The sequence below is a fragment of the Dermacentor andersoni genome, chromosome 3 (assembly GCF_023375885.2).
Source record: "Dermacentor andersoni chromosome 3, qqDerAnde1_hic_scaffold, whole genome shotgun sequence".
Classification (NCBI taxonomy): Eukaryota; Metazoa; Arthropoda; class Arachnida; order Ixodida; family Ixodidae; genus Dermacentor; species Dermacentor andersoni.
In genome coordinates, this window is record NC_092816.1 from 174,091,098 (window position 1) to 174,108,152 (window position 17,055).

At 44.1% G+C, this 17,055-nt stretch overlaps 1 protein-coding gene across 4 annotated transcripts in view; it reads left to right on the forward strand.

Annotated features, from left to right (window-relative positions):
• LOC129383074 (uncharacterized) overlaps window positions 1-17,055 on the forward strand; it is a 136,124-nt gene that overhangs the window by 38,866 nt on the left and 80,203 nt on the right. For 3 of the 4 annotated variants that reach the window (XR_008611012.2, XR_011893494.1, XM_072287358.1), the window contains one exon: window positions 12,821-12,918. Coding sequence is in view for 1 of the 4 variants with exons in the window: in XM_072287358.1 (XP_072143459.1) it covers window positions 12,821-12,855 (35 nt within the window). In the remaining 3 variants the exon portion in view is untranslated. Of the gene's footprint in view, window positions 1-6,392; window positions 6,497-12,820; window positions 12,919-17,055 lie in introns of those variants that run through there. The other variant, XR_011893493.1, reaches the window with a different exon arrangement.

The window sequence follows — 17,055 nt, forward strand, 5'->3', positions numbered from 1 at the left end:
AGGTAGCAGAGTTGCGCATCTGTTTTACCAACGCCGCTCGCACCACCATTGGCAGAAGGCCATCACGTGGGTTCCAAGCAACCTTGCACTGCAGGGAGGCTGGCGCTCGGGCCACTTTCTTGTATTTTGCGCCGCCGCTGCTGCAGCGAAATGGTGTGACGCTAGTTAAGGGGACAATAAAGCGAAACAATAAATCACTTTAGACAAATGAAGCATTGTTTGAGAACCCTGCAGGCAGCGATTTCAAAAAAAAAAGATAGTTTCATTATTATAGGAGAAAATGAAGGTCGAAATATCAGTATTTGAATTTCGCGACGAAACCCCAGCGCCGGTACGTCAGCGTGATGTCACGGATTCCAAAGTATGTTTGCGCATTTGGGCCGCGTTGGCTGAATAAAGGTTCGCGAAACTTGTCATGCTTAATATTTGCTTCTTTTAGAACACAATGCAGTCAATCTATACCGCTACATATAATTAGTAAGCCCTAGAAGATGTCATCAAAATCCAAGACGTCACAGCCTCCAGGCGCGGGAACTTGAGTAGGCGTCGCCACCCGTATTTCGTTCTTGCGCTTTTTATGGCTTACCAAACGTCTTATCGTTGTAAGAGTGGTGTTTTTAGTGTTGTAGAATGGTAATTTATTGATGCAGAAGAAATCATTTTTCACTTTAGTGTCCCTTTAACGCCACTTAAGTTCAAAGCAAATCCGGCTCTTTGTTGCATTCGTTAATAATGTGCGCAGCATCTCGTGGTAGGGTTGTTCTATAGCAGTCCCATGGATCCAAGCACATGAAACGCGCGCGAACAAAAAGCTTGCCTTCGAAACGTACATGGAAGCACAAAGACACCGCACGCGTCTTGCCACCGAGACTGGGACCGTTTCATCCCTGCAGACTGGCCCACCGAGCTGTACCCAAGCCGAACATAATCTGGCCGCGAGCAAGCAGCTTTTTCGTGGGCGTTCGGGGAAGAGTGTCAGCACCTCTCTATACTGTTATTACACCGTGGAGCTTTTCAGTCCTTTCGCCAGTACTCAATAGGCCAACTGCAACATATATGCTGCAATGAATTCAAGGAAACTAGAGGAGATTTTCTATTTTCTTGTCGGATAGTGAATAGACGGCTGTAAATACCATCGATCTTAATCAGTATAAGGCATGTCTAGACTGTTTACAGGGGTTTTAGTTTCAGGAGCACTAAGAAGACGATGCTTCCGTCTCAGACGCCGCACGATGGCATATGACCCCTTGCAGCTTTTCAGCCGAACGCCTCAATAGCTGGTGGTGGCTGTGGATGAGAAAGTTCGAAATCGCCTTTCTATACTGGAACTCGCGGCATTGTACACGACGCACTTATAATGATTGACTTATATGTACAGCCAACTATACTACCCTTACTGACGTACTCGTTAACGGCCCTGCTCTCAAAGGAATTGCACAATGAAACAACAAACGCTCTCTGAATGTCATCGCTGTGAGAAATACACGTTTTCAAGCACTACCCTTGTCTCTAATAAATCGAACATGTCCGTGGAAGTATTCTGCTTTTCCCTTGATTGACAATCATCATCGCCGGTTTCTGAAGTTTGACTATGGACCGCAACATAAATATTCTCAAGTGAAATTCAAAAATGTGCGGCCCCTATATAAATTTATTCAGTTCTTGCACAGACTGCACAATGGTTCCCTGACTACGTTGTATGAACTGACATCACGTAGATTTTTCGGAGAATACGATAAAAGAAACACCTCCAAATTGTTCCGCAGCTCGCGTTGGCCATACAATAAGGTAGCGCCGCTCGGGCTCGTGCAAGCCAGAGGAGGAAGCACTTCTAGCCCCACGAAAAGTTCTATATGCAATGCCTCACAATTTCAAGCATACCAGAAAGCAGGAAAAATGCCAACAATATTCTAATCTATAAGATGGGAAACGTTAATAAATAAATATAACATTAGGCAAATTACCTTGCTTTGATCATTGTATCAATTACTCACCAAGATTATTTCAAGTAAAATCAAGGCAACATTTGACTTCAGTCAACCAAGAGAACAGGCTGGTTTGAAGAGGAGATATTCTACAATGGATTACGTTCGTGTAATCGATCAGCTGATGGAGAAGTATGAGTACAATAAACCCCTCTATATGGCTCGTTTCCTCCTTCTCGTACACACCATTGCACAGGTACGAGATCTGCCTAACATTTGTGACAGAAGCAGTACAGAGACGGACTATCGGAACGCAAAGTAATCAAGGACAAAGCCCGCGAAATACTACGTAAGCATGTAACCCCCGAATCATCTAGTCCGTGGGCAGCTGCAGTGATGAAAAGAAAAATGGTACATTGCGATATTGTGTTGACTACTGGCCTCTCATCACCATCATTAAAAAGGACCTGTATCCTGTTCCACATATTGATGGTGCTATCGACTGCCTTTCATCAGAATCGTAGTTTTCGTCTGTCTACTTGAGCTTGGGGGAACTGGCAGTTTCCCATTCGTAACGTAGACAACGAGAAAACGGCATTTGTAGCATCAAAAGCATTTCTTAAATTTAATAGGATGCCATCCAAGCCCTGTAATTCGTCTGTAACTTCCGAGTACTTCATGGACAACATACGGCGTAGTTTAAAAGGGAATTGTGCATGTGCAACCTATACAATGGAGTGATTTTTGGGTGCAGGTCCATTGAGTACATTACATGTCACGATATTGTGCCAGACGGCTTGTAAAAGCGGTTTGAGTGCTCAACTCGAAGAAATGGCATTTTTGGTATCTAGAAAGAAATGCAATGGAAGAAATGCCATTTTTGGAGAGCGTCAAACACTGGTTCTGGGCCGTCATGTGGATAAGGACGGCGTACGATCCGACCCAGCGAAGACTGCTGCTGTTGAGGCCTTCGAACAACCGCGCTCAGTAGAAGAACTACGCAGTTTCCTGGGCCTTTGCTCACACTTCCGCCAATTTATTCGCGGATTCGCCAATGTCGCTTATCTGCTGACATGCCTGCTTCCGAAGGGAGTTCCCTTTGAATTGAGTCCTGAATGCGAGGCCAGTTTCTTGAGCAGAAGTTTCTTCTAACATCCCATCCCATTCTCTCACGCTTAGACCGTGCGGCTCCCACAGAAGTTCACACGAACGCTAGCGGTATTGGACTCGGCGCCGCCCTTATTCAGCGCATTGCTACCAAAGAACATCTCGTTGCCTATGCGGTTCGCTCCTAGATCAAGTACAACAGAAACTACGCCATTACAGAGCAAGCAACAATGCTTTGCAGTGATTATTGGAGTACAGAGCTTTCGGTCATACCTCTACAGGAGATCCTTCACCGTGGTGACGACCATCGTTCTCTCTGCTGGTTGGTTAATCTCCACGATCCGTCAGGTCGGAAGCGCGTTGCAAGGTAGCACGCAAGGTTCGTCCTGCAAAGTAATATTACATCATGGATCGACGTGTTCTTCGATGGATGACATCATGCTACCTTGCCGACTGCCATAGAATATAAAGGGGACGCTCCCTAGTAAGCCACGGTGATACTTACGTCGCCACTTTCGCCACGCGGGGCTTGGGAACATAAATTTCGCTCCATGTAGAATGATCTCATTAAGCAGAGTGCACCGGCCTGCTATCTAGGAGGCGCTGGTTTGAACCCAGTGGCTAAGTCACTCCGCTTTTGAGCGGGGTGGTAGGTTTGAAACTCATTACCGCCAACGTTTTTCCTTCCGAATTTATTCTGTTCTTTATAGATTCATTTTCTTATAGCGATTACCGAGGCGAAGTTAAAACGCAGGCAGAAGCTTGCGCGGAAAAAGACAAGGCAGATAATACCTCTGTCACATGGTGCCTGTAATGTTATTCACAGTAAATTACATTCCTACCGAACGTCATTGCAGTCTTGCGTTCCCTGTCTACACGATTATACAAAATGGCATTCGCAATCGATGGCGATGTTTATCGGCACCTTGCGCACGCGGTTACTCGACATGCAATCGACATGTGTATTTCAGGTTCGCTTCGCGCTGCACAAATCGGTGAGGTGGTCTTCTCACAAATTCAGGAGCGTGCACGTCTTCTCGTCGGTCCAGTGCGCTTTCCGCTTGCTATTCTCCGCTGACGAAGCTGCAGATTTGGCTTTCGTGGTTGGTGGATAGGCGTAAGCTCGGCACTACTTTAAAAACAATATGCATAAATTTAAAGAAAGCAGACAAGCGTTTGTAAACCTGGCCGACAAGAGGTGCTAGCGTCCAGTCAGGGACTGGAAACGAGAACATAGCTGCACAAACTACTTCAACTATCGTACTGTACGCCAAAAAAGTACTAAACAATTAATATCAGCAACTATGAAAACCATTACCGTGAATACATTTCGTTCTAACTTATCGATTTCGTAATTCTTTCCAAGCCCCTGTCATCGAGATTGCACAAGTCGCGCTTGCATGACTTCGGGAAACTCATTCAATGGGCGAATGCCATTAGCTGTGAATATCCTTCACTATGCTCGTGTAGAAGCAACACAAATGGCATTAAGACGCAATCTCATTGGCTGCCAATGGCATTACGAATGCCTTGTGACAGGAGTATAACACAGCCTTCCAAGAGCAATGGTGACATGGCATCACGGCGATACCCTCTCCCCTCACGCAACACCTGGCCCGTCAGCATTGCAGCAGGTGTTCCCTTTCACCGGCTCCGCTCGGTCAAGGCACGCAAGTGTCGTGGCCTTGCAGCTAATCACAATTTAGGTGCCTTTCGCTGCTACAGACGCCGGGTTTTTCGTCCAGTGGGCCATTCGATGCTTTCACATCAATACAATTTGACGATGGATATCGCGAGAAACACAAGAAGAAAATTCAACGCGTGTGCCGAAGGTACTGTGTATCGAATACCGCTATCCTGTGGCAGAACGAAAGCCCGTCTGACAATGCCTAAGCTAGCGGTTAAAGGAGCACAGCAGGAACATGACGAAGGGTGTACATGGACACTTGATGTTACACTGCCGTGACTCCGGCTGTGCTCCGTATTTTGACAGCATTGCAGTCTTGTCTAGAAACAAGGATTGCTGCACACCCGACATTTTGGAAGCTGCAGTAATGAATAGTGATGATTGGGAGTGCATCAGCTCACGATCTCTTTCGTTTTCTGGCAAAGAAATAAGTTTTCTGGAGGGATGCTGGTACCAAGCGCTTAGTAACGAAAACGTGTGGACGATTAGGTGAATAGATATGTGCCTACCTTTCTTTTTTTCTTTTTTTTGCTGTATATATTTAGAACATCTGACACCTATGGTTATTCGGAAGTTAGCGCCTGTTTCGTTCGCGTCTGCGTGTTTTCTTTTTGTTCATTGTGTGATAAAGCACTAATAGCAATGAAAGTGTGTTTCTGGAACTTTCACGAAATTGGTAATTTGTATGTGAGAACGCCCACTAGTTCGCATTTGCGCTATCTTCACTTAGAAACTGCTGACAGGTTGTTTTGCCCATAAGCTCTAGGTAAATGCTAAGTAGATGAAGATATTATTTATTTAGTGTAAATGTCAAATATAAGGCGCTGGGACATTCTGTATCGTGAACTCCGATTAATGCTGACATTAAATATTTATTTCATGTTTAAAAAAAATTAAATTATGCGGTTTTACGTGCCAAAACCACTTTTTGATTATGAGGCCCGCCGTAGTGGAGGACTCCGGAAATTTTGACCACCTGGGATTGTTTAACGTGCACCTAAATCTAAGTACACGGGTGTTTTCGCATTTCGCCCCCATCGAAATGTGGCCACCGTGGCCAGGATTCGATCCCGCGACCTCGTGCTCAGAAGCCCAACACCATAGCCACTGAACAACCACGGCGAGTAATTGATGTTTTGAAGAATCACACTTACTGATGCTGAAATTGCTGTTCTAAAGCTTCTGAGTGTTGACTAGGCACAAGCGTCCAATATATGCCTCCAAAATAGCCTTCACGGTCTGCCTTTTCCGTGTTTTGTCATTACTGAAATCGTTGAAAGAAGAAAAGTTGAGCTTTATATAATTCCAAGATAAAAGTATCACTGATTAGCATTCCATAAAGAATCATAGTAAGATAAAATGTTTACTTATGGAAATGATTTGTGATCTAAAATTATACAGAGGTGAAATAATAAAATATAATAAATCTAGGCACTTCGGTGCTAGAAACGCCCGCCACTCGCAGCTATAGAGTATATTGAGAAAATGCGCCATACGCTTCTTTTTCAAAAACAATTGCAATCGCATTACATTTTGCTGCACTAGCATTAGGCATGCTCAGCCCAACTCATATGTCACGCTGGACTGTCGGCTTCCTCATCAAATTAAGCCACATGTGTGACGGGGAGGGACGAAATGCCACGCACCTAAAAGTTTGTGCATAAAAGGAACAAGCCTGGATATGGTTAGCAGTAAAGCAGCAGGAACATCAGTAGGATTGCTGGAGTCCTATATAATCGTAACATTTGATCCGAAGCTGAAGCCCACTGCGACAACGGTAAGTACCGATGCACCGACCATTCGATTGAAGACGCCGCTAAAGCAAGTTGGCATTTGCAGTATTTTTACTTAGAGACTGCTGGCATGTCACTTTGCCTATTGCTCTACGTAAATGCTAAGAAGATGAAGATATTAGTGATTTAGTGTATATGTTATAAGCTGCTGGAACATTCTCTATCGTGAGCTCCGATTCATGCTGACATTAAATATTTTATTGCTGTTTCAGCAACAATTTCTTACTCATGGTGAAATTGCCCATTTAAAGCGACTTAGCGTTGACTAGGCACCAGCGTCAAATTTATGTCGTAAAAATTGCCTTCACGGTATGCTTTTTACGTGTTTTTTTTTATCAATGAGATCGTTTAAAGAAGTTAAACCGTACTTTGTGTTATTGGAACATAAACTCAGCTGTGATTATTATCCGGTAAACATTATAATTACGTTAACATGTTGTTATGGAACTAATATTGTGATGTGAAATTGTACAGAGAGGAAATCATAAAATTTATTATAAAATTATGCACTTGAATTCTAGAACCGCCGCTACTCGAAGCCAAATGTTGGGGAAATACGCCAAAATTTTTTTCTAGAATAATTACAGTCGCATCAGGTTTTGCTGCACTGGAATTAATCATGCGTAGACCGACACATCTGCCACGCTATATTGTCGACTCCCTTGCCGAAATAAGCCATGGGTGTGATGGGGAGGGATGAAATGTCACAGCCGTATTTAAAGCTTTATATTTAAGACAAACGAGCCTGCATATCGTTAGCAATAAAGCAGCAGCAACATTAATAGGATTGCTTCAGTCCTATATATCGGTAATTTTGAGCCCAAGCTGCAACCTACAGCGAACATTAGTAAGTACAGAGACATTAACCACTCTATTGGAAACGCCGTTAAAGCAATGTCGCAAGTAAACTTAACGGTAGCTGACTAATAAACTTGAGATAAACTGCACCATATGCCCTCCTCACGCTATGCCTCTTCGTAGGCCTGTGAAGTCTTTCTAAATAAAAAAATAAAAAATAAAATAAATGTGAGGTGCTAGGTTCAGCCTAATTCCCCCGTTCTCTTATTTTAACAGGAATTGCGTTTCGCCGGGCTCCACCGAAAATCTGTCTTATATAGGCACGTCACGCCGTCATCACTCAAATAAGCAACGTGGCAATACTTGGCCTCCTTATGCCTACCAGATGGTTAGGAAAGTGGGCGTAGAAAGGATTGAAATGTCTGCTTTAATAAGAGACTTGTGGTATTGATGACATGTATTTATTGCAGTTAGGCTATTTAGGTGTTATAGAGTCGTATTATAGCGAACAAGACCAGCTGCCTGGGCAGATGTAAGGTTGTAAGCAGGACAGTGTTTGGAAGTGTCTTTAGGTACAACTCAGTCGGCTCTACGGATATCGCTTTACAGGCGAATTTATTGCGATAGCAATCGGACACTCGATGAATTTTTTGCGTTGCCATCACCATCACGTTTCCTATATATTAATGTCTAAGTATGCTAAATTTTAATACATGTCGTATATGCTACTTCACTCAATCACAATGTTACTGCGACCAGGTCTTTGTTATGATTGAATTATTCCTCAGAATGTTTTGGAATTGCTGCACGGAAACAAACGCTGTGAAAACATTCATTCATACCATATGCTTTTATAGTAAATCTTATTATTAAAAAGCGAAAAAAAAAAATATGAATTGTACTCGCACTCTGAAAATTATGCGATTTCATTGGCACTGCTCTTTGTGGGCCGCGCAGTAGAGTCTGTGCGATGCGATTGCAGGGCGTACATGGGGTGTGGAAGCATCTAAAGGTGCCAGACCTTTTGGCGCCCCCGCATGCGGGCATAGTAACATTTCAAGCTACGTTTGAAGTTGTAATTGAAAGATTACAAGCGCAACGGCAGACCTTGCTGTGGCTGTCAGTGCTTCGCCCTTCGGACGAAACTGGCAATTTTTTTCTAAGGTGATCGCGGATATAGTAATAATAATAATAATAATAATAATAATAATAATAATAATAATAATAATAAACTTCACTCGCATCACGCGTGTAAATGACGCTGGAGGCTTGCAGAAATAGCTGTCATAATCGCAGCTTCACTTGGCCACGGGCTTCCGCACTGGCCTCTTCACGTAGCGGTCAGCAAATCAAGCTAACATAGAAATCCACAAGCATTGAAATTTGTGCATACAAAAGAAAAAGAATACATCCAACTTTTATGGCATCGCCTTTCAATGCCAGAAGTACGAAGCCCATACATTCAAATTTCAGGGCATCATACATCAAGCAAAATTTTTAATTTCGCTATCAAGAAACACAACTTACTGCATACATCTAAGGTATAAAGGTTATGAATAGGGTTAAGGTGCCTTAGAAAGGCTGGTAAACGTTTTCGATAAGAGGACCTATTTTCGTCGAAGGCGGCCTCGTCATCCTCGGCATGTTAGTTTTGAAGGATTAGTGCAGTGACGTCACGTGCGGTTGTTGTCGGTGGCGGCTGGTTGTAAAGGGAGAGACTTCAAAGAGAATGAGCGCTGTCACCTGAGGTCTGTGAGCGTAGTTCCCAAGACGAAGGGACAGGAGCGGGAGAGTGGGAAGGCGGGGAGAAAATAAAAAAAATGAAAGGAGAGAAAAAATGGGGGGGGACACCGAAAAGAAGAAAACCAAGAACAAGAAAAGAAAAAGAGAGGCAGGAGGGGAAGTGAGAGGTTAGGAAGCATTCAGGGGCGTCGTTGGCGGCATGTTCTTGTGGCTTCAGAAGGGCAGATGAGGCGGTCAGTGCGCGAGTAACAAAAAAAAGACCCAAATGATATCAGTTGAAAGAGTGACTTTAGTAGCGTAGAAGCAATGCATCGAGAAATTTCGAAAGAGTTAGTATGGCGACAAAGAATCTGGGGTGCAATGCATGCGGTAACTGGAAGGCAGCGGCATGGTCGTTCCAGGGACGTTAGCCCCAGTAGCTCTACCTAGGTGTCATTACGGCGGTATACAGAAATGGCGACACCCTGTGTGGCTGAGGCGACGAAAAAGATATACTTGCATCTGGGACTTTGGAATGTGTTGTGACGGGGTTTCAAAAAATATATAAATAACAAAAAAAGACGAAATAAGAAAAGGGGGGAACCGAAACCGGAATAACAAATAGGAGGGCGACGTGCGCAGAAGCGGACGGGGGCAGGTGTATTTGGGAAAAATGGGTCGTACAGTTGATAAAAACGTAAAAACATGAAAGAGTATATTAAAGGCCACAGCGACCGGTTCGCAACTTCGTATTTGTCGTTAATTTGGCATGCACAAGAATATCTTTAAAGTTAGTGTTGCTTCTGTAGGATACTCTGGGCAGGTCGGGAAAAACCTTATTAGGTTCTGGTTGCTGGTGAGAGTTGGATAGTATTCACTGAGGATGTTGTTCACGTTTGGGAGTGCGTTTGAGAATTTAGTAGTAAGAAGAGGCGTTGTTGTTCTTGTGATCGTAGGGTGGGGCTTGAGGACCTTGGCTTGATCAATTTTGGTTGCAGCGGTTTCAGATTCTACCTCCTTCGAAAAATTCATAAAATTCGATCCACTGAACTATACCGGGCTATTATTCCAGGTCGCCCGATAGTATCGAACAACACCCGTCAGAGAGCATCTCCACATTCCTTAACTACTTCCTTGCTGACTTGCCAAAATCACTTCCGTCATTTCTAAAAGATACGCCCCACCCTATGAGAATCACGGAGGACATTAATACTAAAGGCACGCTATTCCATAGCATAATTATCGCAACAGTAGACGTCACGGCCATGTACACCAATAGTCCAATCCCCGATGATTTCTCTTCGATAAAACAAACGCTGTCGAAACACAATGCACAACACTTTACTGAAGTTTGCTTGTCTCTCCTTGAATTGGTTGTAACACATAACTACTTCGAATTTGAGGAGACTTACTTCCTACAGAGGCATGGTACAAGCCTGAGTACGCCTTTTGCACCAACCTACGCGAACATATTTAAGGGGATTCTAGAAACAGATTTCCCATTGGGGGGGGCGCTGCACTGACAAGTCCCCCACATATCTACGATATATAGACGACATATTCATAATATGGGGACATGGTCAACACAGTCGAGATAAATATGTAGCATTTCTAAACCCTTTTCTTCCGACAATAAAATTCACATCAGAATCTTTAACTGAGCGCATAAACTTTCTGGACACAACAATATACATTGACAATGGGGCACTAAGGACAATGCTGTATAGGAAACCTTTCGACAAATAACAGTACCTAGAAAATACGAGCCACCATCTCAGACATTCCAAACAAGGCATCTTTAGAGGTCAAGCCACATGAGCACGTCGCATTTGCGTTGAAAACCAAGACCACATAAATAGAATCGATCACCGTAAAGAAACCCTAGCAGACAGGAACCACCGAAACAGTGACCTTCAAAAGCCTACACCGCTGCAACGAAACTTGATCGAGCCGAGGTCCTCAAGCCCCACCCGAGGATCACAAGAACAACAATGCCTCTCCTCACTACTAAATTCTCAAACGCATTCCCAAGTGTGAACAACATCCTCAGTAAATGCTACCCAATTCTCACCAGCAATCAGAAACTTAATAAGATTTTTCCCCACCTGTCCAGAGTAGCCTACAGGGGCAACACTAATGTTAAAGATATTGTTGTGCATGCCAAACTAACGACAAATACGAAGTTGCGAACCAGTCCCTGCGGCCGTCCCAGGTGCTCTACATCCAAACATATTCAATCTGCTACTACAGTAAAAAGTACAGCGTCGAATTACTCACACAAGGTAACTTCTGGATTCACCTGCACATCAAGCAACGTAGTCTTCTGTCTAGAATGTGCCGCTTGTCGCAAACAGTACATAGGTGAGACTGGACAAGAAATTCATACCGGACTCAACGACCACCGCGCGGATACAAAACACCATTCGCCTAAAGGAGTAGCCAGCCACCTTAGTGAACATGGCCATATATTCGACAAAGCAACGCTCTATATATTTCAAACAAATTTCCGTTCGCCTCGCGAAAGGAAATATACGGAATTATACCTCAGACACAAGTTTAATTGCGCAAACCCGGCGGGAATAAATTTGCCACGTGGCGACGTGGAATCTTTGAAAGCGGTAACATAATCTGAAATTCTCATATCATCAACCAAGGCACAAAACACATTATGCCACCAGCTAACCTGTTAACCTTATCTATTCCTCCATTTCAAAATTTTTTTCCCTGTCTACTACACAATTTAATATACTCTTTCATGTTTTTATGTTTATATCAACTGTACGACCCCCTTTTCCCAAATACACCTGCACCGTCAGCTTGTGCACACGTCACCCTCCTATTTGTTATTACAGTTTCGGTTCCCCACCCTTCTTTGTTTTGTCTGTTTTGACGTGGCCTTTTGGCAGGGTATCCTTTAAAATTCGCTGTGGGGGTTGCTAGATGTTAAAGACGGCGTTAGATCATGTCATGTTACTTTTCTTGCCCCGCAGGTCACGAGCGTAGTAGGATGGTATGACGCTCTATTGGTGCCAAACACCAGAGCAGGTATTAAAGACTGGAGAACTTCGTATGCCTCATCACCTTTCACAAACTAGCACATAGTCTAATCGTCTCTTACAGTGCCCATAGTATTGCCCTTGGCTCGCTCAGTGAATACAGCACTCCACTATAAACAAGCTTTGTCCGTTGTTTTGGTATTCTCGGTGTCCTGGTGTCCGAGATAGGACGACAATTTAGTTGCATCTCATTTACAACGTGTATAGAGAGACAGTGCATCGAGAGACTCTATGAGTCATCGATCGCGACGCAGCAAGGCGGCGGCGGCGGCGTCAAGAGCTTGAATGGAACTCGAGGGCCCGCATAACTGACATCGCAACAATAAATGCTTTGCAGTCACTTGCAGCTTGCAAACACTGTACCATATTATCGGAAATGCATATTGTTTTGCACGTGACCCATTTTACCTGAGGCATAACTGGGCGCTTATGAAACTTTAAACATTTTTTTCATGGTATTTCTGTCATTAAAAGTCACCTTTCACATGTTACTATGCTCAAATCAACTTTGTTTTCACCGCAAGCCCCTGAAAGGTCCGGCGTCAATACCGAAAAGCAGGCTATGCGGAATGCCACGCATGGTGCGGAAGTCTAAGCATCGTGGAAGTCTAACATAGATATCCACAATACCTGAAAGCTTCGTACCTTTTACATTTCAAAGAATTCAATTTTTGTTTAGCTGTTTTCTGTACCTGGTTCCTGTTTTGTAAGTTTGCATTATCTCTTTTCTAGAAGTTTACGCACCCGGTTCTGAGACTACAGAATGAAGCTCCCGCTTTGCAGAGCATTTCTGTTTATCACCTGGTGGAAATTCGCCTCTTGCACAACACGTAAGTGGCCATTTTTGAAAAAGATCTCATCGAGCTCATCAGGCGTCCACTCAGTGCCATAGATGCTTTTTCTGTGCTATATAATTCTGCTACTTCGTGATTTGTCTTGAGCACGTTTCCTGCAATACAGTGGCTGTGAACGTAAGCCTACCTAGTGAAACTTCGTTCGCAGTTTACCAATGTTCCCTCACGCCATCAGGGGAGGAAGAGGAGCGCGTCAAAAATTCTATTTTAAGTAAGTTAGCTGGTAAACGTTTTCAAATAAGCTGCCCACCGATTGCACCTGAGCACCGGATAAAATTGCTTGATAAAATAATTTGAGGATAACACGAGCAAAAAAAAAGCCATGAATGAGCTGAAGCCAGAAATCACAGCAGCTTTCATCGTCGGACACCTTTCTGCTCTGGAAGCAATTTTCTGACGCAGTTCAAATTTTGAGTGACATAGTACGGATGAAGTGCGTTTTACCCTGGATATTTCGACCCTCTTATTATTGCCCCTTTGACCTACGAGACATTTTCTTCATCATTGCATCTTATGAGCGCGTTGGTGCGATGTTATAAGTTGTTTTACGTGCTGTACTTAAATGAAAGCACAAGATAGTATTTCTTTGCGTACTTTAGGGAATTATCTCACTGAGAAGTCTACTGGCACGGGAGTTTGTTTTTAAATGCTGTGTTGATGCCTGTTATCACCAATATCGTTTTGTTTTAGATACTGGGATGTTGAATCCTGAACTTTGTGCTCTCAGTCCAAAATCTCAATTCAGCATCGTTGTACCGCCCCACTCCCGCCCACGTGGTAAAAAAGCGCCAAAAAATGTTCATCGCTCTGGGTATTAAAGTCATCTCATCACTAAATTCTTATCGTATATTTAATATTTATCGTGATAGATGGATGTTCCTAACGTTGAAAAGCTTCCGGTGTCTTGATTAAATTGGCAATGTGTTTACACATTACAAGAGGCCATTATTCACGAGCGACAACTTAATGGCGGACACAGGAGAGGGTGTCGGGGACCACAGTATTCTTCCCACTGACATGCTTGATGTTGGCGTTGGACTGCCCAATAAACAACAGCTTTTGATGGACTGGTGGAAGCTTATCGTGGCGTTGTGAGAAGACTTAGTTGACAGGTTTGTGGTTGCGACAGGGTGCGGGTAAAGTGCTTAACTGCTTCGTCGATTACACGAAGCTCTCTGCAGTGATCAGGCTACTCACCTGCGCCGAATTCATAGCTGTGTTGTTGAACGTAATGGCGGAAAGGGCGATTTCTGGGCAGTGCGTTTCCTGGAGAAGAACAGCAAGGGGATCAAATTTTCCCCAAGCCTTGCATGATGGACGCGTCAACAGTAGTACTGGATGCATCGTGAAGAGCCCCAAGAGAGCATCTGGTACTGGATGAGACAACAGAGTGGCGCCTAGAGCAGAAGCTTCGCAGTCACAGAGGGCTTATGCTAAAGCTGGTGTCCAGGGTATGGATTGGTAACCTAGTAGAGCGGCCGAGGCGTCTTAATAAAGAACCTGGGGCACCGCTACTTTAATCAAGCAGCACTATTAGAGGAGTGCAGCGGTGGCGTAGAGGTAGAGCATCCGCCTCGCGTGCAAGAGGACTGTGGTCCGAATCCCAGTGCCGCGCAATTTTCCACCAGATTTAAAAAAATCCGCGTGTTCATAAAATTGCACAAACAGGCCTGGAGTGCAGCCTGATCCCGGTGACCAGAACCGGTAACGCATTCCCTCACCAGAGCAGGATTGGCCACCCTGGTGCAGTACTTGGCCAGAACCTTCCATATGAACACAACGATCAAACCCTGGCCCTCAGTCCTCAGCAGCTGCGAAGCAACTGACCACTGCGGCGGTCAGACCTGCGACGCAGCAGAGGGTGCTAAGAATCCCTGGATCCGGACAGGCTGCCATTGGAATCTGAATCTGGCAACGTTTAACGCTAGAACGTTATCTAGTGAGGCGAGTCTAGCAGTGCTATTGGAGGAATTAGAGGGCAGTAAATGGGATATAATAGGGCTGAGTGAAGATGAAGCATATACAGTGATAAAAAGCGGGCACGTCCTGTGCTACCAGGGCTTAGCGGAGAGACGAGAACTAGGAGTCGGATTCCTGAATAATAAGGACATACCTGGTAACATACAGCAACTCTATAGCATTAACGAGAGGGTGGCAGGTCTTGTTGTGAAACTTAATAAGAGGTACAAATTGAAGGTCGTACAGGTGTACGCCCCTACATCCAGTCGTGATGACCACGAAGTCGAAAGCTTCTATGAAGACGTGGAATCGGCGATGGGTAAGGTCAAAACAACATATACTGTACTGATGGGCGACTTCAATGCCAAGGTAGCCAAGAAGCAGGCTGGAGACAAGGCAGTGGGAGAATATGGCATAGGCACTAGGAATAGCAGGGGAGAGTTGTTAGTAGACCTTGCAGAATAGAACAATATGCGGATAATGAATACCTTCTTCCGCAAGCGGGATAAGCGAAAGTGGACATGGAGGAGCCCGAATGACCAGACTAGAAATGAAATAGACTTCATACTCTGCGCTAACCCTGGGATCATACAAGATGTGGAAGTGCTCGGCAAGGTGCGCTGCAGTGACCATAGGATGGTAAGAACTCGAATTAGCCTTGACTTGAGGAGGGAACGGAAGAAACTGGTACCTAAGAAGCCGATCAATGAGTTAGCGGTAAGAGGGAAAATAGAGGAATTCCGGATCAAGCTACAGAATAAGTATTCGGCTTTAACACAGGAAGAGGACCTTAGCGTTGAAGCAATGAACGACAGTCTTATGGACATCATTAAGGAGTCTGCAATGGAAGTCGGTGGCAACTCCGTTAGACAGGATGCCAGTAAGCTATCGCAGGAGACGAAAGATCTGATCAAGAAACGCCAATGTATGAAAGCCTGTCACCCTACAGCTAGAATAGAACTGGCAGAATTTTCGAAGTTAATCAACAAGCGTAAGACAGCTGACATAAGGAAGTATAATATGGATAGAATTAAACATGCTCTCAAGAAGGGAGGAAGCCTAAAAGCAGTGAAAAAGAAACTAGGAATAGGCAAGAATCAGATGTATGCGTTAATAGACAAAGCCGGCAATATCATTACTAATATGGATGAGATAGTTCAAGTGGCTCAGGAGTTCAATAGAGATTTATACAGTACCAGTGGCACCCACGACGATAATGGAAGAGAGAATAATCTAGAGAAATTTGAAATCGCACGAGTAACGCCGGAAGAAGCAAAGAAAGCCTTGGGAAATATGCAAAGGGGGAAGGGAGCTGGGGAGGAGCAGGTAACAGCAGATTTGTTGAAAGATGGTGGGCAGATTGTTCTAGAAAAACTGGCCACCCTGTATACGCAATGCCTCATAACTTCGAGCATGCCAGAATCTTGGAAAAACGCTAACATAATCCTAATCCATAAGAAAGGGGACGCCAAAGTCTTGAAAAATTCTAGACCGATCAGCTTACTGTCCGTTGCCTACAAAGTATTTACTAACGTAAGTGCAAATAGAATCAGGAACACCTTAGACTTCCGTCAACCAAAGGACCAGGGAGGTTTCCGTAAAGGCTACTCCACATTAGACCATATTCACACTATCAATCAGGTGATAGAGAAATATGCGGAGTATAACCAACCCTTATATATAGCTTTCATTGATTACGAGAAAGCGTTTGATTCTGTCGAAACCTCAGCAGTCATGGAGACTTTGCGGAATCAGGGCGTAGACGAACCATATGTAAAAATACTGAAACATATCTATAGCGGCTCCACAGCCACCGTAGTCCTCCATTCAGAAAGCAACAAAATCCCAATAAAGAAAGACGTCAGGCAGGGAGATACGATCTCTCCAATGCTATTCACAGCATGTTTGCAGGAGGTATTCAGAGACCTGGATTGGGAAGGTTTGGGGATGAGAGTTAATGGAGAATACCTTAGTAACTTGCGATTCGCTGATGATATTTGCCTTGCTTTGTAACTCAGCGGACCAACTGCAATGCATGCTCACTGACCTGGAGAGGCAAAGCAGAAGGGTGGATATAAAAATTAATCTGCAGAAAACTAAAGTAATGTTTAACAGTCTCGGAAGAGAACAGCAGTTTACGATAGGTAGCGAGGC